Consider the following 21,586-nt stretch of genomic DNA (forward strand, 5'->3'; position numbering starts at 1 on the left):
GTTCAAAATTGGTAACAGGAGTACTGAGGCGGCATTGCTTTGTTCAGTGGAGGACAACTGTAAGGAGTGGCTGACACAGTTACTAGACCCAAATAAGTAAGTAGGCTAAATGCAGTTCAAAATTCGTGACAGGATTACACAGGCGGCATAGCTTTGTTCAGCGGAGGACAAATGTAATGAGAGGCTGACAGTTACTGGGCCAAAATAAGTAAGTAGGCTAAAAGCAGTTCACAATTGGTAACAGGAGTACACAGGCGGCATTGCTTTGTTCAGTGGAGGACAACTGTAATGAGAGGCTGACACAGTTACTAGGCCCAAATACGTAAGTAGGCTAAATGCAGTTCAAAATTGGTAACAGGACTACACAGGTGGCATTGCTTTGTTCAGTGGAGGAAGACAACTGTAATGAGTGGCTCAGACAGACTTAGTAGGCCTAAAATAAAGAAGTAGGCTAAATGCAGTTCAAAATTGGTAACAGGAGTACAAAGGCGGCATTGCTTTGTCCAGTGGAGGACAACTGTAATGAGTGGCTAACAGCCAGACACAGGTAGTAGGCCCAAATGATTAAGTAGGCTAAATGCAGTTCAAAAGTAGTAACAGGATTACACAGGTGGCATTGCTGTGTTCAGTGGAGGACAACTGTAAGGAGTGGCTGACACAGTTACTAGGCCCAAATAAGTAAGTAGGCTAAATGCAGTTCAAAATTGGTAACAGGAGTACACAGGCGGCATAGCTTTGTTCAGCGGAGGACAAATGTAATGAGAGGCTGACACAGTTACTAGGCCCAAATAAGTAAGTAGGCTAAAAGCAGTTCAAAATTGGTAACAGGAATACACAGGCGGCATTGCTTTGTTCAGTGGAGGAGGACAACTGTAATGAGTGGCTCAGACAGACTTAGTAGGCCTAAAATAAAAAAGTAGGCTAACTGCACTTCAAAATTGGTAACAGGAGTACACAGGCGGCATTGCTTAGTTCAGTGGAGGACAACTGTAAGGAGGGGCTAACAGCCAGACACGGGTAGTAGGCCCAAATGATTAAGTAGGTTAAATGCAGTTCAAAATTGGTAACAGGAGTACACAGGCAGGGCAGCATAGCTTTGTTTAGCGGAGGACAACTGTAATGAGAGGCTGACACAGTTACTAGGCCCAAATAAGTAAGTAGGCTAAATGCAGTTCAAAATTGGTAACAGGAGTACACAGGCGGCATAGCTTTGTTCAGCGGAGGATAACTGTAATGAGAGGCTGACACAGTTACTAGGCCCAAATAAGTAAGTAGGCTAAATGCAGTTCAAAATTGGGAACAGGAGTACACAGGCGGCATTGCTTTGTTCAGTGGAGGACAACTGTAATGAGTGGCTAACAGCCAGACATAGGTAGTAGGCCCAAATGATTAAGTAGGCTAAATGCAGTTCAAAAGTGGTAACAGGATTACACAGGCGGCATAGCTTTGTTCAGTGGAGGACAACTGTAATGAGTGGCGCAGACAGACTTAGTAGGCCCAAAATAAAAAAGTAGGCTAAATTTAGTTCAAAATTGGTAACAGGAGTACACAGACGGCATTGCTTTGTTCAGTGGAGGACAACTGTAATGAGAAAAAATAGTGAAAAACCAGCTCACCTATTAGGCATTTGTTGTGGGGAAGCCCGGATACCGTGCAGTCATCACGTGGAACGATAAGGCAAACAGGAAAAGAAATCCAGCTTCCAAAAATATCAAGATTTATTGAGGATAAAATCCAAAGTCCAATGACATGGTTCACAGGAGAATGCCTGCTGCTACTCATTCTCCTGTGAACCATGTCATTGGACTTTGGATTTTATCCTCAATAAATCTTGATATTTTTGGAAGCTGGATTTCTTTTCCTGTTTGCCTAACTGTAATGAGAGGCTGACACAGTTAGCAGGCCCAAAAAAAGTAAGTAGGCTAAATGCAGTTCAAAATAGCTAACAGGACTAAACAGGCGGCATTGCTTTGTTCAGTGGAGGAAAACTGTAATGAGTGGCAGACACAGTTACTAGGCCCAAATAAGTAGGCTGAATGCAGTTCAATATTGGTAACAGGACTAAAAAGGCGGCATTGCTTTGTTCAGTGAAGGACAACTCTAATGAGAGGCTGACATAGTTAGTAGGCCCAAAAAAGTAAGTAGGCTAAATGCTGTTCAAAATTGGTAACAGGACTAAACAGGTGGCATTGCTTTATTCAGTGGAGGACAACTGGAATGAGTGGCTGACACAGTTAGTAGGCCCAAATAATAAAGTGGGCTAAATGTCTGCCAAAAAATTGTTCATAAATAAACATGTGGCATAGCTAGGTACAGTGGTGGGCTCTTCTGCTGAGTAGCAGACAGCGGTAGTTGGCGCAAAGTATTAACTGGTCTAAATGGAGGCCAGGGCCCCTGTATAATTTAACTATCATCTATCATTTCAACAAATTTGTATTGGCAGTGCCATTGAAGGATTTAACAGCACAGATTAAACAGTGGTGGAGCAGGGAGAGGTAAGTATTGCAAGTGGTAGAGCACTGTTCGAGCTGGGGAGGAACACTCTCTCGTGGGCGGCGGTACTGGCACAGGGCCCCTCATATTAAGACGGTGTGTCTGACGTTGGTTGTGCACCACCACCATCAGAGACACTTCATTGTACTATGAGGGACCCTGTGCCAGTGCCATCGCCCAAGAGTGGACACACCCACCTGTCCAGGCAAACAGCACTCGCACGGGTGCTTGCGCCAAGTGGTGACCACGGCCCTGTGGGGGGAGTCAGCCCATTTAGGGAGGTATAAAAATGGCCTATGGTGGACATTCAGCAGCTGCAAATGGAGGAATTGGAGCAGTCAGTAAGAGGAGGCCAAAAGCAAGACATTTTTCAGGCACGCTACGTGTCAGCAGGGGAAGGTGGGGCAAAATAATTGGAAATCCATGATTGGTTCATTTTAATTAAGGTTAGATCATCAACATTTCGGGTAGCCAGACGTGTCCTTTTTTTGGTCAGTAATGAACCAGCAGCACTGAAGACTCTCTCTGATAGCACAATAGCAGCTGGGCAAGCGAGCTCCTGTAATGCATATTCTGCCAATTCAAGCCAGGTGTCTATTTTAGATGCCCAGTAATCAAAGGGGAATGACCTGTGAGGGAGAACATCGATAAGGGAGGAAAAATAGTTCGTAACCATACTGGACAAATGCTGTCTCCTGTCACTTTGAATCGATGCAGCAGTACCTGTCGTGTCTGCGGTCATTGCAAAATCACTCCACAACCTGGTCATAAAACCCCTCTGTCCAACGTCACTTCTGATTTGTGCACCTCTAACACCTCTGCCATGTTGCCCCCTGCAGCTCGTGTGAGAACCATCACCGCTGCTGTGTGCTGGGAATGCCTGAACCAAACGGTCTACAAGAGTTGCTTGTTTGGTAGCCAATATTTGCTCAAGGTTCTCATGTGGCATGATATTTTGTAATTTTCCTTTATATTGTGGATCCACGAGGCAGCCCAACCAGTAATCGTCATCGGTCATCATTTTGATAATGCGGGGGTCCCTTTTTAGGATATGCAAGGCATACTTAGCCATGTGGGCCAATGTTCCAGGTGTCAATTCACTGCTTGTGCTGGGATGAGGAGCACTTTCTTGCAAATCAACATCACTTGTGTCCCGCAAAAACCCTGTACCACCAGTTTCTATAGCCCCCTGAGAAGCATCCTCCTCCCATAAATATTCATCCCCATCATCCTCTTCCTCATCCGCCACCTCGTCCAGGAGAGTTCCCTGAGCAGACAATGGCTGACTGTCATCAAGGCTTCTCTACTCCTCGGCTGTAGATGCCTGCTCCTTAATGTGCGTCAAACTTTGCATCAGCAGACGCATTAGTGGGATGCTCATGCTTATGATGGCATCGTCTGCACTTACCAGCAGTGTGCATTCTTCAAAACACTGAAGGACTTGACAGAGGTCTTGTAGCTTCGACCACTGCACACCAGACAACTCCATGTCTGCCATCCAACTGCCTGCCCGTGTATGTGTATCCTCCCACAAATAAATTACAGCACGCCTCTGTTTGCACAGCCTCTGAAGCATGTGCAGTGTGGAGTTCCACCTTGTTGCAATGTCGATTATTAGGCAGCGCTGGGGAAGATTCAGCAATCGTTGATTGTTCAGTATACGGCTGGAGTGTACGGGCGACCAGCGGATGTGCGAGCAAAGTCTTCGCACCTTCAGGAGCAGGGCTGGTATCTCTGGATAATTTTTCAGGAAGCACTGCACCACCAGGTTCAAGGTGTGAGCCAGGCAAGGTATGTGTTTCAGTTCTGAAAGGGCTATGGCAGCTATAAAATTCCTTCCGTTATCACTGACTACCTTGCCTGCATCAAGATGTACACTGCCCAGCCATGACTGAGTTTCTTGCTGCAAGTACTCGGCCAGTACTTCCGCGGTGTGTCTGTTGTTGCCCAAACACTTCATATGTAGCACAGCCTGCTGATGCTTACCACTAGCTGTTCGATAATGTGACACCTCGTGTGCAACACTGGCAGCTGCAGATGGAGTGGTCATGCGACTGCGCTCTGTGGACCAGCTTTCACTTCTGGAGGAGGAGGGGGGGTGGCGAACACCTACAGCCAACTGTTGCCTAGACTGTGGGCTAGGCAGAAATGTCCCACTATGGCTGTCCCCTGTGGACCCTGCATTCACCACATTAACCCAGTGCGCCGTGATGGACACGTAACCTTCCTTGGCCATGCCTACTTGTCCATGCATCTGTTGTGAGGTGCACCTTTCGACTGACTGATTGCCTGAGTGCATGGACAATGCGGTCTTTGACATGCTGGTGGAGGGCTGGGATGGCTTTTCTCGCAAAGAAGTGTCAACTGGGTAGGTCATAGCGTGGTACTGCGTAGGCCATCAGGGCTTTGAAAGCTTCGCTTTCAACCAACCGGTAGGGCATCATCTCTAACGAGATTAGTCTAGCAATTTGGGCGCGCAAACCCTGTGTATGCGGATGAGAGGATGAGTACTTTCTTTTCCTAACGAGAGTCTCTTGTAGGGTGAGCTGGACTGGAGAGCTGCATATGGTGGAACTAGCGGGGGTGGTGGTGGACATGGCAGATTTAGAGAGGGTTGGTGATGGTATTCTTGATGTTGGCCTACATACAGTGTTTCCTACCAAGAACCTTGCGATTCCCTAACTGCTTTAGCCTTGCGACGATACCTCCACATTTGCTGCTGGTGGTGTCCTAACCGGTGGGCTTACAGTGAGGGAAGCAATGTAGCGTTGCTGACTACCTTCATTCTGAGCATGTGCACCAACGGTAGGGACGTTTGGTAGTTAGTCCAGGCTTGCACGTGCATGCTGGTTAAATGTCTAAGCATGCACGTTGAATTTAAATTTTGGAGATTCTTCCCTCTGCTAAAGGTCTTTGAGCATTTCTTACAGATAACTTTTCACTGATCATTCGGATCTTGGTTAAAAAATTCCCACACTGCACTCTTCCTACTATGGAATATCTTTTCAGGCTTTGCACGCTGTGCTACTTTCACTGGATGGCCACGTTGTCCTAAAACTGGATTTGGTTTTGACAAACGTTTTGGGCCAGATATGGGCCTGCCATATGAAAGCTGTTGCGATGTAGATGGCTGCTGCGGATCATCCTCCTCCGCTTCTGAGCTACTGGCAGCGGCAACCTCTTCCCCCAATGGCTGTCAATCTGGGTCAACAACTGGGTCATCTATCACCTCCTCTTCAATGTCATGTGCACCTTCCTCTGTGTCACCGTGTAAGGTGCTATAGCGTTCGGGACACGGCAATAGAATCTCATCAGGGTCAGATTCTGGCTCAGTACACTGCGAGGGCAATGTAGTGATCTGAGTCAATGGAACAGCATAATAATCTAGCTGTAGCTGTGCATCTGTGCACTCCATGTCCGATTCATCTTGTAATGGGCTGTTAACAATTTCCCTCTCTAACCCAGGCACGGTACGTGTAAAGAGCTCCATGGAGTAAACTGTAGTCTCGCCTGCCGCATCCTTCACTTTTGGTTTGGGTGAAGGACACAAGGAAGCGACTTGTTCTTGACCGGGAGCATCCACTGACGACGCGCTGCTTTTATATTTCGAACTTTCTGAAGAGGAGGCGAAAGAGCTAGAGGCTGAGTCAGCAAGGAAAGCCAAAACTTTTTCCTGCTGCTCCGGCTTTAAAAGCTGTTTTCCTACTCCCAGATAAGGGAGCCTTCGAGGCCTTGTGTAGGCAGACGATGACGCTGGCTCAACACATCAAGCCTTTGGTGCTATTTTGTTTTTCCCACTACTACCAGATGCTCCACCACCACCACCACCATCAGTACCAGCTGGCAATGGCCCGCCCACGGCCTCTTCCACCTGACTTCCTCATTTTTGGAAAAATCTAACCAAAATAACAACCGTTATATGGTACTGTAAAACAAGGTAGAAGGTGTATATAAACTTGTTGAGAATTTAAGTCTCCCTTTTTTGGGGGGGAGACTGCACCAAAACTCAGGCCCAGTGTATTACACTACACAATGTAAGTGGCAGAACGTGGCTGGAAGATATACGACAAACTAACAGAACTGACGTAGATCCACTTAGTGCCAATTTAAATCTCCCTTTTTTTGGGGGGAGACTGCACCAAAACTCAGGCCCAGTGTATTACACTACACAATGTTAGTGGCAGAACATGGCTGGAAGATATACGACAAACTAACAGAACTGATGTAGATCCACTTTGTGCCAATTTAAATCTCCCTTTTTTGGGGGGAAGACTGCACCCAAACTCAGGCCCAGTGTATTGCACTACACAATGTAAGTGGCAGAACGTGCCTGGAAGATATACAACAAACTAACAGAACTGACGTAGATCCACTTAGTGCCAATTTAAATCTCCCTTTTTTGGGGGGGAGACTGCATCAAAACTCAGGCCCAGTGTATTACACTACACACAGTTAGTGGCAGAACGTGGCTGGAAGATATACGACAAACTAACAGAACTGATGTAGATCCACTTTGTGCCAATTTAAATCTCCCTTTTTTGGGGGGGAGACTGCACCCAAACTCAGGCCCAGTGTCTTACACTACACAATATAAGTGGCAGAACGTGGCTGGAAGATATACGACAAACTAACAGAACTGACATAGATCCACTTAGTGCCAATACAAATCTCCCTTTTTTGGGGGGGAGACTGCAACAAAACTCAGGCCCTGTGTATTACGCTACACAATGTAAGTGGCAGAACGTGGCTGGAAGATATATCAAAAAATACAAGGGCTGTAGTGCAATTTCAATCTCCCTCCCTTCAATGATCTCAGGACAAGTATGGCAGCAAGAAAAAGGACTGCTGCGCACAAAAGTGTGGACAAAGAAACAAGATAACTGTGCAGAAAGGAGCAACAGGATTTTTGCTTTTAAAAAAGCAGTTGGTTTGCACAGCGGCATACAAACAGCAATGCAGCTATCAGGGAACCTTATAAGGCCGCCTAAGCTACAGAGCTGATGCACAAAAATATAAACTCCACTGTCCCTGCAAAGAAAAGGTGGTGTTGGACAGTGGAAATCGCTATAGCACAACAGTTTCAGGGCTTAATCTTCCCTCCCTAACTATATCCCTTCTTCTGATACAGCTGCAGCAACCTCTCCCTATGCTAAGATCGGCAGAAGTAAGATGGCGGTCGGCGTGCACACCCCTTTATAGCCCTTGTGATGCCGCAGAAAGCAAGCCAATCACTGCCATGCCCTTCTCTAAGATGGTGGGGACCAAGACCTATGTCATCATGCTGCCCACACTCTGCGTCATCCTTCATTGGCTGAAAAATGGCACTGAAAACGTCATACGAAGCGTGACTTTGGCGCGCTGATCGCCGACCTCATGGCCGATCCCACACTAGGATCGGGTCGGGTTTCACGAAACCCGACTTTGCCGAAAGTCGGCAATTTTTCAATTTGTCCGATCCGTTTCGCTCAACCCTATTAATTATGCATTTGAGACATTTTCTGCATTTTGTCTGACAATGCGGCATGGTCCAACTTAAAGTGCATGTAGCCCATCAGAAAATTGGTGTGACTTAATGTATGAAACCATGATCTAAAGAATGTGTACCTTTCTGGCACTAAGTAAGCTAACAAATAGGTAGCATAAACCTAACCCCTTAGCGACCGCCGATACGCCTTTTAACGGCGGCCGCTAAGGGTACTTAAACCACAGCGCCGTTAATTAACCGCGCTGTGGAAAAAGTATATAGCGACCCCCAGAGTCAGATTTTCTCCGGGGTCTCGGCTGCCGGGTGTAGCCGAGACCCCAGAGAACATGATTCGCATTTGCGATCGCCGGTAATTAACCGTTTACCGGCGATCGCAAAAAAAAAAAAACTCGATTTCTTTTTAATTTCTTTGTCCTCCGATGTGATCGCACATTGGAGGACAGAGAAATGGGGTCCCAAGTAGCCCCCCGATACTCACCTGTCTCCCCCGGTGCTCCTCGTGGCTCCTGATGGGCGCCGCCATCTTCAAAATGGCGGGCGCATGCGCAGTGCGCCCGCCGGCCGTCACCGGGAGAATCTTTGGGGTCTCGGCTGCCGGGGGTAGCCGAAACCCCAAAGAACATGATCGGGGTTGGTTTTACCGACTCCTGTTTTACGATCGCCGGTAATTAACTGTTTACCGGCGACCGCAAAAAAAAAAAAAAAAAGCAAAGTGTAATTCTCTGTCCTCTGATGTGATCGCACATCAGAGGACAGAGAAATAGGGGGATTCGGGGACCCTATCATACTCACCGGTGTCCCTGGGTCCTCCTGCTGCTCCTCCTGGCTGCCGGGGGAAAGAATATGGCGGGCGCATGCGCAGTGCGCCCACCATCTATTGCCATCTGCCGGCCGGCAGGAGAAGAGCAGTTAGGGCTAAAATTAGGCTTAGGGTTAGGGCTAGGGTTAGGGCTAGGGTTAGGGCTAGGGTTAGGGTTAGGGCTAGGGTTAGGGTTAGGGTTAGGGCTAGGGTTAGGGATAGGGCTAGGGTTAGGGCTAGGGTTAGGGTTAGGGTTAGGGCTAGGGTTAGGGCTAGGGATAGGGTTAGGGTTAGGGCTAGGGTTAGAGCTAGGGTTAGGGCTAGGGTTAGGGCTAGGGTTAGGGCTAGGGATAGGGTTAGGGCTAGGGTTAGAGCTAGGGTTAGGGCTAGGGTTAGGGCTAGAGTTAGGGTTCGGGCTAAATTTATGGTTAGGGTTGGGGCTAAATTCAGGGTTAGGGTTGGGGCTAAATTCAGGGTTAGGCTTCTTTCACACTTACATCGGTACGGGGCCGTCGCAATGCGTCCGCCCGACATACCGACGCATGTTGGGAAAATTGTGCACAACGTGGGCAGCGGATGTAGTTTTTCAACGCATCCGCTGCCCAATCTATGTCCTCGGGAGGAGGGGGCGGAGTTGCGGCCATGCATGCGCGGTCAGAAATGGCGAACGCGACGTACAAAAAAACGTTACATTGAACGTTTTTTGTGCCGATGGTCCGCCAAAACACAACTGATCCAGTGCACGACGGACGCAACGTGTGGCCATCCGTCACGATCCGTCGGCAATACAAGTCTATGGGCAAAAAACGCATCCTGCGGGCACATTTGCAGGATCCGTTTTTTGTCCAAAACGATGGATTGCGATGGATGCCAAACGACGCAAGTGTGAAAGTAGCCTTAGGGCTAGGGTTAGGGTTGGGGCTAAAGTTAGGGCTAGGGTTGGGGCTAAAGTTAGGGTTAGAGTTGGGATTAGGGTTAGAGTTTGGATTAGGGTTGGTATTAGGGTTAGGGTTGGCATTAGGGTTACGCTTGGGATTAGGGTTAGGTTTGGGATTAGGGTTAAGGTTAGGGTTGTGATTAGGGGTGTATTGGGATTAGGGTTAGGTTTGAGGTTAGGGTTGAGATTAGGATTAGGGGTGTGTTGGATTTAGGGTTTTGATTAGGGTTATGGTTAGGGTTGACATTAGGGTTGTTTTGGGGTAAGGTTTGTGATTATCGTTAGGGTTAGTGATTAGGATTATGGATCGGGTTGGGATTAGGGTTAGGGGTGTGTTAGGGTTGGAGCTAGAATTGGGGGGTTTCCACTGTTTAGGTACATCAGGGGGTCTCCAAACACGACAGCCAATTTTGCGCTCAAAAAGTCAAATGGTGCTCCCTCCCTTCTGAGCTCTGCCGTGCGCCCAAACAGTGGGTTACCCCCACATATGGGGCATCAGCGTACTCGGGATAAAATGGACAACAACTTTTGGGGTCCAATTTCTCCTGTTACCCTTGGGAAAATAAAAACTTGGGCTACAAAATCTTTTTTGTGGAAAAAAAAATATTTTTTTATTTTCACGACTCTGCATTCTAAACTTCTGTGAAGCACTTGGGCATTCAAAGTTCTCACCACACATCTAGATAAGTTCCTTGGGGGGTCTAATTTCCAAAACGGGGTCACCTGTGGGGGGTTACTACTGTTTAGGTACATCAGGGGCTCTGCAAACGCAACATAACGCCCACAGACCATTCTATCTAAGTCTGCATTCCAAAACAGCGCTCCTTCCCTTCCGAACTCTGCCGTGCGCCCAAACAGTGGTTTACCCCCACATATGGGGCATCAGCGTACTCGGGATAAATTGGACAACAACATTAGTGGTCCAATTTCTCCTGTTACCCTTGTGAAAATAAAAACTTGGGGGCTACAAAATCTTTTTTGTGGAAAAAAAAATATTTTTTTATTTTCACGACTCTGCATTCTAAACTTCTGTGAAGCACTTGGGCATTCAAAGTTCTCACCACACATCTAGATAAGTTCCTTGGGGGGTCTAGTTTCCAAAATGGGTCACTTGTGGGGGGTTACTACTGTTTAGGTACATCAGGGGCTCTGCAATCGCAACATAACGCCCACAGACCATTCTATCAAAGTCTGCATTCCAAAACTGCGCTCCTTCCCTTCCGAGCTCTGCCGTGCGTCCAAACAATGGTTTACCCCCACATATGGCACATCAGTGTACTCGGGATAAATTGGACAACAACTATTGTGGTCCAATTTCTCCTGTTACCCTTGTGAAAATAAAAACTTGGGGGCTACAATATCTTTTTTGTGGAAAAAAAAATAAATTTATTTTCACGATTCTGCATTGTAAACTTCTTGGGCATTCAAAGTTCTCACCACACATCTAGATAAGTTCCATGGGGGGTCTAGTTTCCAAAATGGGGTCACTTGTGGGGGGTTTCCACTGTTTAGGCACATCAGGGGCTCTCCAAACGCGACATGGCGTCCGATCTCAATTCCAGACAATTCTACATTGAAAAAGTAAAACGGCACTCCTTCTCTTCCAAGCTCTGCGGAGCGCCCAAACAGTGGTTTACCCCCATATATTGGGTATCGACGTACTCAGGAGAAATTGCCCAACAACTTTTGTGGTCTAATTTCTCCTGTTAGCCTTGTGAAAATAAAAATTTGGGGGCAAAAAATCATTTTTGTAGAAAAAATGCGATTTTTTATTTTCACGGCTCAACGTTATAAACTTCTGTGAAGCACATGGGGGTTCAAAGTGCTCACCACACATCTAGATAAGTTCCTTAAGGGGTCTAGTTTCCAAAATGGTGTCACTTGTGGGGGGTTTCCACTGCTTAGGCACATCAGGTGCTCTCCAAACGCGACATGGCGTCCAATCTCAATTCCTGCCAATTCTACATTGAAAAAGTAAAACGGCGCTCCTTCACTTCCAAGTTCTGCGGTGTGCCCAAACAGTGGTTTACCCCCACATATGGGGTATTGGCGTATTCAGGAGAAATTGCGTAACAAAATTTATGGTTACATTTCTGTTTTTACACTTGTGAAAATAAAAAAAATGGTTCTGAATTAAAATGTTTGCAAAAAAAAGTTAAATGTTCATTTTTTCCTTCCACATTGTTTCAGTTCCTGTGAAGCACGTAAAGGGTTAATAAACTTCTTGAATGTGGTTTTGAGAACCTTGAGGGGTGTAGTTTTTTAGAATGGTGTCACACTTGGTTATTTTCTATCATATAGACCCCTCAAAATGACTTCAAATGTGATGTGGTCCCTAAAAAAAAAAGGTGTTGTAAAAATGAGAAATTGCTGGTCAACTTTTAACCCTTATAACTCCCTAACAAAAAAAAATTTGTTTCCAAAATTGTGCTGATGTAAAGTAGACATGTGGGAAATGTTATTTATTAACTATTTTTCGTGACATATCTCTCTGATTTAAGGGCATAAAAATACAAAGTTTGAAAATTGCAAAATTTTAAAAATTTTCGCCATATTTCCGTTTTTTTCATAAATAATCGCAAGTAATATCGAAGAAATGTTACCACTAACATGAAGTACAATAGGTCACGAAAAAACAGTCTCAGAATCAGCGGGATCCGTTGAAGCGTTCCAGAGTTATAACCTCATAAAGTGACAGTGGTCAGAATTGCAAAAATTGGCTCGGTCATTAAGTACCAAATTTGGCTCGGTCACTAAGGGGTTAAACTAGACAGTCTTAAAAATTGAGAGATTTATCAAACAGCATAAACCACATTCAGAAATTTGGGGCATTTTAAAACTCCAATCTCAGTTTACACTGAATTAGATAAGTAATGTGTATTATTTCATTACATTTGTCTAAAAATAGCACAAAGGGCCCAATTACGGTAATTAAAGGGGTTGTCCTGTCTAAATCGAGTCTATGTGACTGCAGACTTATGAATCACTCTGCTTACGCACTATGTGCTGGGATTCGCTGGTTTCAGACCCAGGGCCGGAGGGTATTTTTGTGTTAGATATACTCCCGTCCAGTGGGTGCAGCCTCGCCTCCATACAGATGTATTGAATGAAGCCACTCCCTGTCTAGTGACACAGCTGATCAGTGGGGATGGCCGACTACAGGGCGTGGCTGACTAGAGGGCGCAGCCTCGCTACATACAAGTGTATGGAAGCAAGGTCAAGGCAATTGGCTCGGAGTGTGTATAACTGCGCTGGTGGATTCATAAGTCTGCAGTCACACAGAGTGACTACAGACTCATTGATTTGGACAGGACAACCCCTTTAAAACTGGACTTTTATATGCCAGTCTTGTTGCTAGGTATGCAAATGTGTCTAATTCATTGCAGAGAGTGGAGTCACATTTCTGGCATAAGGTAAACCGCAACTTCTCTTTAATTTGTTGGGTGGGCGTTACCATGCCCCTTCCTGCCCTGGTTCTGACCATTTATGCAGAGTTGTTTGCAATAGTAGTGTAAACGGTAACAGCCACAAATTTTTGCAACACCTTGATATTTTGGGTATATAATATTTAGCTTCAATTAAAAAAATGTTATTTTGCTTTTTGGATAGGAATGCAAGACTAGATAATGGTTACATAAGTAATTTATACCATTTTATTTTTTAGATTTGGTCGTAAACCATGCCTATTAATTTCCCTCTTCATCTCTGCGGTATTTGGTGTCCTGGTAGCATTTGCTCCAACATATCCATGGCTTGTTACATTTCGCTTCATTCAGGGTTTAGTCAGTAAAGGCAGTTGGTTATCGTCATACGTTCTAGGTAAGTTGAAGTAATGATGTCGAATACATGACACTGGTTATTTTACCTAAACAACTTGGAAGTATTTTTTCTAAGTCACAGCTCACACATAGTATTTTTCTGTAAGTACCAAAAAAACAAGTAAATAGGATTTTCTGTGCAAAATGACCTGTACTCTGTGTGTGTGTGTGTGTGTGTGTGTATGTGTTTGTGTGTATGTGTTTGTGCGTGTATGTGTCTTTGAATTTCCAAGCACTAAATTTTGTATTTATTTTCAGAAAATGAGAAATGGTCAAAATAACAAAAATGCAATGCTTGCAGACCTCAAATAATGCTAAGAAAGATAGTTCATAATAATTTAGAAACAGCAATACTAATGTTTTACCTCAGGAAGAGTTCCAAAATCAATATTTTGTGGAATAACCATGATTTTTAATCACAGCTTTCATGTGTCTTGGCATGCTTTCCACCAGTCTTTCACAATGCTTTTGGGTGACCTTCTGCCACTCCTGGTACAAAAATGTAAGCAGTTCTTCTTTGTTTGATGGCTTGTGACTATCCATCTTCCTCTTGATTACATTCCAGAGGTTTTCAATGGGGTTCAGGTCTGGAGATTGGGCTGGCCATGACAGGAATTTGATATGGTGGTCCTTGATCCACACCTTGATTGACCTAGCTGTGTGACATGGCGCATTGTCCTGCTGGAAAAACCAGTCCTCAGAGTTGGGGAACATTGCCTGAGCAGGAGGAATCAACTGTTTTTCCAGGATAACCTTGTATGTGGCTTGATTCCTACATCCTTTGCAAAGATTAACCTTTTTCTACATTTACATGACTTGAGCCCTGCCTCTAGGAGCCTGTTATGAACTGTTCTTGCCGTGCACTTCTCCAGCTACCATTTACCATTCCTTTTGTAGGTCACTTGATGTCATCCTACGGTTGCTGAGTGACATTCAAATAAGATGACGGTCATCCCCGTCAGTGGAGAGTCATTTTCGCCGGTCTGTAGCTTTGTTGTCTCCAACATCTGCTGCTTGACCTTATTGTAATGGACTGCCGTCTTAGAAATTTTAAGGATGGAAGCAACATGATACTCACTGTATTCCTCTGTTAGTAAAGCCAGAATAGAGACCTTCTTTTCCTCACTCAAGACTTTTCTTTTAAACTCCTTTGGCATGGTTAAAAGTTCTTTTTTTTCATTCCTATTACTTTAGGGATATTACTAGCACTTGTTTTGCCATCCAGCTTGTCCTATTGCAATAGGATTGTGAACACCCCAGCAGGGTTTTTTATACTTTCCTTCATTAAATAAGATTTGGTTCAGGTGATCACCTAATCACAAGCACATTAAGTAGAATGAGGTGCACTCTGGTTGGAATTCAACTGACACTGGAATGAAATAGCTGTGAGACATGTAGAGAAGCTGATTTTTACTAAACTGTGCAGTGGTCTCTTAATGTAACACAGTCCATACATTTTCAGGGATCTGCCCGTTTTGGAGCAACACAGGGATAGCATAGGTTCAGCCTTTCCTCCTCAGAATGCCAAACAGCTGCAGATCATCTCTCCAGCCATACTGATCAACTACTGCCTCTGGAGGCCAGCAACTTAAGCTCCAGACCACACCCTGGGGTGGAGATAAGGTGGACATCCTCCCTACCCCTCTATGGATGTCCACATAAAATTCACCCTAATATGCAAATTAGCTGTTAACTAACTAATGTGTGCTGGAGGAAAATCTCTGGGTTTTACAGTTAGGGCCAGAAATATTTGGACAGTAACATAGTAACATAGTAACATAGTTAGTAAGGCCGAAAAAAGACATTTGTCCATCCAGTTCAGCCTATATTCCATCATAATAAATACCCAGATCTACGTCCTTCTACAGAACCTAATAATTGTATGATACAATATTGTTCTGCTCCAGGAAGACATCCAGGCCTCTCTTGAACCCCTCGACTGAGTTCGCCATCACCACCTCCTCAGGCAAGCAATTCCAGATTCTCACTGCCCTAACAGTAAAGAATCCTCTTCTATGTTGGTGGAAAAACCTTCTCTCCTCCAGACGCAAAGAATGCCCCCTTGTGCCCGTCACCTTCCTTGGTATAAACAGATCCTCAGCGAGATATTTGTATTGTCCCCTTATATACTTATACATGGTTATTAGATCGCCCCTCAGTCGTCTTTTTTCTAGACTAAATAATCCTAATTTCGCTAATCTATCTGGGTATTGTAGTTCTCCCATCCCCTTTATTAATTTTGTTGCCCTCCTTTGTACTCTCTCTAGTTCCATTATATCCTTCCTGAGCACCGGTGCCCAAAACTGGACACAGTACTCCATGTGCGGTCTAACTAGGGATTTGTACAGAGGCAGTATAATGCTCTCATCATGTGTATCCAGACCTCTTTTAATGCACCCCATGATCCTGTTTGCCTTGGCAGCTGCTGCCTGGCACTGGCTGCTCCAGGTAAGTTTATCATTAACTAGGATCCCCAAGTCCTTCTCCCTGTCAGATTTACCCAGTGGTTTCCCGTTCAGTGTGTAATGGTGATATTGATTCCCTCTTCCCATGTGTATAACCTTACATTTATCATTGTTAAACCTCATCTGCCACCTTTCAGCCCAAGTTTCCAACTTATCCAGATCCATCTGTAGCAGAATACTATCTTCTCTTGTATTAACTGCTTTACATAGTTTTGTATCATCTGCAAATATCGATATTTTACTGTGTAAACCTTCTACCAGATCATTAATGAATATGTTGAAGAGAACAGGTCCCAATACTGACCCCTGCGGTACCCCACTGGTCACAGCGACCCAGTTAGAGACTATACCATTTATAACCACCCTCTGCTTTCTATCGCTAAGCCAGTTACTAACCCATTTACACACATTTTCCCCCAGACCAAGCATTCTCATTTTGTGTACCAACCTCTTGTGCGGCACGGTATCAAACGCTTTGGAAAAATCGAGATATACCACGTCCAATGACTCACCGTGGTCCAGCCTATAGCTTACCTCTTCATAAAAACTGATTAGATTGGTTTGACAGGAGCGATTTCTCATAAACCCATGCTGATATGGAGTTAAACAGTTATTCTCATTGAGATAATCCAGAATAACATCCCTCAGAAACCCTTCAAATATTTTACCAACAATAGAGGTTAGACTTACTGGCCTATAATTTCCAGGTTCACTTTTAGAGCCCTTTTTGAATATTGGCACCACATTTGCTATGCGCCAGTCCTGCGGAACAGACCCTGTCGCTATAGAGTCACTAAAAATAAGAAATAATGGTTTATCTATTACATTACTTAGTTCTCTTAGTACTCGTGGGTGTATGCCATCCGGACCCGGAGATTTATCTATTTTAATCTTATTTAGCCGGTTTCGCACCTCTTCTTGGGTTAGATTGGTGACCCTTAATATAGGGTTTTCATTGTTTCTTGGGATTTCACCTAGCATTTCATTTTCCACCGTGAATACCGTGGAGAAGAAGGTGTTTAATATGTTAGCTTTTTCCTCGTCATCTACAACCATTCTTTCCTCACTATTTTTTAAGGGGCCTACATTTTCAGTTTTTATTCTTTTACTATTGATATAGTTGAAGAACAGTTTGGGATTAGTTTTACTCTCCTTAGCAATGTGCTTCTCTGTTTCCTTTTTGGCAGCTTTAATTAGTTTTTTAGATAAAGTATTTTTCTCCCTATAGTTTTTTAGAGCTTCAATGGTGCCATCCTGCTTTAGTAGTGCAAATGCTTTCTTTTTACTGTTAATTGCCTGTCTTACTTCTTTGTTTAGCCACATTGGGTTTTTCCTATTTCTAGTCCTTTTATTCCCACAAGGTATAAACCGCTTACACTGCCTATTTAGGATGTTCTTAAACATTTCCCATTTATTATCTGTATTCTCATTTCTGAGGATATTGTCCCAGTCTACCAGATTAAGGGCATCTCTAAGCTGTTCAAACTTTGCCTTCCTAAAGTTCAATGTTTTTGTGACTCCCTGACAAGTCCCCCTAGTGAAAGACAGGTGAAACTGCACAATATTGTGGTCGCTATTTCCTAAATGCCCAACCACCTGCAGATTTGTTATTCTGTCAGGTCTATTAGATAGTATTAGGTCTAAAAGTGCTGCTCCTCTGGTTGGATTCTGCACCAATTGTGAAAGATAATTTTTCTTGGTTATTAGCAGAAACCTGTTGCCTTTATGGGTTTCACAGGTTTCTGTTTCCCAGTTAATATCCGGGTAGTTAAAGTCCCCCATAACCAGGACCTCATTATGGGTTGCAGCTTCATCTATCTGCTTTAGAAGTAGACTTTCCATGCTTTCTGTTATATTTGGGGGTTTGTAACAGACCCCAATGAGAATTTTGTTACCATTTTTCCCTCCATGAATTTCAACCCATATGGACTCGACATCCTCATTCCCTTCGCTAATATCCTCCCTTAAAGTGGACTTTAGACAAGACTTTACATAGAGACAAACCCCTCCTCCTCTCCGATTTTTACGATCCTTTCTAAACAGACTGTAACCCTGTAAGTTAACTGCCCAGTCATAGCTTTCATCTAACCATGTCTCGGTTATTCCCACTATGTCAAAGTTACCTGTAGATATTTCTGCTTCTAGTTCTTCCATCTTGTTTGTCAGGCTTCTGGCGTTTGCGAGCATGCAGTTTAGAGGATTTTGTTTTGTTCCAATCTCCTCACTGTGAATTGTTTTAGAAATGTTCTTACCTCCCTTCTGAGTATGTTTTCCTGGGTCGTCTTTGTTCGAGTCTAATGTTTTTCTTCCCGTCCCCTCTTCTTCTAGTTTAACGCCCTCCTGATGAGTGTAGCGAGTCTTCTGGCGAATGTGTGTTTCCCAGGTTTGTTGAGGTGTAGTCCGTCTCTGGCGAGGAGTCCATCATACCAGTAATTCACACCGTGGTCCAGGAATCCAAATCCTTGTTGTCTGCACCATCGTCTTAGCCAGTTGTTTGCATCAAGGATCCTGTTCCATCTCCTGGTGCCATGCCCGTCTACTGGAAGGATAGAAGAAAAGACTACCTGTGCATCCAGTTCCTTTACTTTCTTCCCCAACTCTTCAAAGTCCTTGCAGATTGTCGGTAGGTCCTTCCTTGCCGTGTCATTGGTGCCAACATGTATCAGAAGAAATGGGTGGACGTCCTTGGAGCTGAAGAGCTTTGGTATCCTATCGGTCACATCCTTGATCATCGCACCTGGAAGGCAGCATACTTCTCTTGCAGTTATGTCCGGTCTGCAGATGGCTGCTTCGGTGCCTCTCAGTAGTGAGTCTCCCACCACCACCACTCTTCGTTGCTTCTTGGCTGTACTTTTTGCTGTCACTTGTTGCTGTGTGCCCTTTTCTTTTTTGCTTGCTGGTATTGCTTCATTCTTAGGTGTGCCATCTTCATCCTCTACAAAGATTTGATATCGGTTCTTCAGTTGTGTGGTTGGTGATTTCTCCATGGTCTTCTTGCTTCTTTTGGTCACATGCTTCCACTCATCTGCTTTTGGAGGTTCTCTGACACTTTTTGCACCTTCTGTGACCAGTAGAGATGCTTCTGTTCTGTCTAGAAAGTCTTCATTCTCTTTGATGAGTTTCAAAGTGGCTATTCTTTCTTCCAGACTCCGCACCTTTTCTTCTAAAAGGGCCACTAGTCTACACTTCTGACAGGTGAAATTGGATTCTTCTTCTGGTCGATCTGTGAACATGTAGCACATGCTGCAGCTCACCATGTAGGTTGTCACATCTGCCATGTTGCTCCTAGATCCTGCTGACTTGCTGTGTGTTTTCCTTCTTGTGTAATCTACTCAGCCAAGCTCTCTTGCAATAATTTCCTACAGGCAAAAATTACGGCGCGCGGTTTGGTGATGCTTTCGAAGCAGCTGGTCCCGGCTGTACCCAACGATCTTCTAGCTTAGGGAGACTTCGCTTCTCCCAGAAGGCACCTGGAATATGCAAATTAGCCTCCTGAAGCTTGAATCCCTGGTTTGGTGATGCTTTCGAAGCAGCTGGTCCCGGCTGTACCCAACGATCTTCTAGCTTAGGGAGACTTCGCTTCTCCCAGAAGGCACCTGGAATATGCAAATTAGCCTCCTGAAGCTTGAATCCCGACAGTGACGCAAGTTTTGTTATTTTAGCTGTTTACAAAAACATGTTCAGAAATACAATTATATATATAATATGGGCTGAAAGTGCACACTCCCAGCTGCAATATGATAGTTTCCACATCCAAATCGGAGAAAGGGTTTAGGAATCATAGCTCTGTAATGCATAGCGTCCTCTTTTTCAAGGGACCAAAAGTAATTGGACAATGGACTCTAAGGGCTGCAATTAACTCTGAAGGCGTCTCCCTCGTTAACCTGTAATCAATGAAGTAGTTAAAAGGTCAGGGGTGGATTCCAGGTGTGTGGTTTTGCATTTGGAAGCTGTTGCTGTGAGCAGACAACATGCGGTCAAAGGAACTCTCAATTGAGGTGAAGCAGAACATCCTGAGGCTGAAAAAAAAGAAAAAATCCATCAGAGAGATAGCAGACATGCTTGGAGTAGCAAAATCAACAGTTGGGTACATTCTGAGAAAAAAGGAATTGACTGGTGAGCTTGGGAACTCAAAAAGGCCTGGGCGTCCACGGATGACAACAGTGGTGGATGATCGCCGCATACTTAATTTGGTGAAGAAGAACCCGTTCACAACATCAACTGAAGTCCAGAACACTCTCAGTGAAGTAGGTGTATCTGTCTCTAAGTCAACAGTAAAGAGAAGACTCCATGACAGTAAATACAAAGGGTTCACATCTAGATGCAAACCATTCATCAATACCAAAAATAGACAGGCCAGAGTTAAATTTGCAGAAAAACACCTCAAGAAGCCAGCTCAGTTCTGGAAAAGTATTCTATGGACAGATGAGACAAAGATCAACCTGTACCAGAATGATGGGAAGAAAAAAGTTTGGAGAAGAAAGGGAACGGCACATGATCCAAGGCACACCACATCCTCTGTAAAACATGGTGGAGGCAACGTGATGGCATGGGCATGCATGGCTTTCAATGGCACTGGGTCACTTGTGTTTATTGATGACATAAGAGCAGACAAGAGTAGCCGGATGAATTCTCAAGTGTACCGGGATATACTTTCAGCCCAGATTCAGCCAAATGCTGCAAAGTTGATTGGACAGCGCTTCATAGTACAGATGGACAATGACCCCAAGCATACAGCCAAAGCTACCCAGGAGTTCATGAGTGCCAAAAAGTGGCACATTCTGCAATGGCCAAGTCAATCTCCAGATCTAAACCCAATTGAGCATGCATTTCACTTGCTCAAATCCAGACTTAAGACGGAAAGACCCACAAACAAGCAAGACCTGAAGGCTGCGGCTGTAAAGGCCTGGCAAAGCATTAAGAAGGAGGAAACCCAGCGTTTGGTGATGTCAATGGGTTCCAGACTTAAGGCAGTGATTGCCTCCAAAGGATTTGCAACAAAATATTGAAAATAAAAATATTTTGTTTGGGTTATGTTTATTTGTCCAATTACTTTTGACCTCCTAAAATGTGGAGTGTTTGTAAAGAAATGTGTACAATTCCTACATTTTCTATCAGATATTTTTGTTCAACCCTTCAAATTAAACGTTACAATCTGCACTTGAATTCTGTTGTAGAGGTTTCATTTCAAATCCAATGTGGTGGCATGCAGAGCCCAACTCGCGAAAATTGTGTCACTGTCCAAATATTTCTGGCCCTAACTGTATATCATTGGCGCCATTAAGCGTAGTGAAACATATTTCCTCTCAGCACTTTCCCTGTGACTTTGTCACATATCCCCCCCCCCCTCTGCCCAAAGCCAGGAGTTGTGACACCTTCACTCACTAAGAAGGGGAGTCTGGACAGGGCATCTGCGTTCCAATGCAACTTCCCTGACCTGTGCTTGACATGAAAATTAAAGTCCTGTAGCACTAAAAACCATCTAGTCAACTGGCATTCAGATCAGTCAGGGGGGTGGCTATCATGGTGAGATTCGGAATAAATTGCCGAGAGTATCCCACAATTCCCAGAAATGGCCTAACCTGGCAT

At 44.6% G+C, this 21,586-nt stretch overlaps 1 protein-coding gene across 1 annotated transcript in view; it reads left to right on the top strand.

The window, feature by feature from the left end:
- The window catches only part of LOC138637695 (solute carrier family 22 member 2-like), a 207,939-nt gene that overhangs the window by 44,432 nt on the left and 141,921 nt on the right, over positions 1-21,586 (top strand). Inside the window, exon 3 of the mRNA XM_069726559.1 lies at positions 13,379-13,533. Within this exon, the coding sequence (XP_069582660.1) occupies positions 13,379-13,533 (155 nt within the window). The remainder of the gene's footprint in view (positions 1-13,378; positions 13,534-21,586) is intronic.

The sequence above is a fragment of the Ranitomeya imitator genome, chromosome 5, assembly GCF_032444005.1.
Source record: "Ranitomeya imitator isolate aRanImi1 chromosome 5, aRanImi1.pri, whole genome shotgun sequence".
Taxonomy (NCBI): Eukaryota; Metazoa; Chordata; class Amphibia; order Anura; family Dendrobatidae; genus Ranitomeya; species Ranitomeya imitator.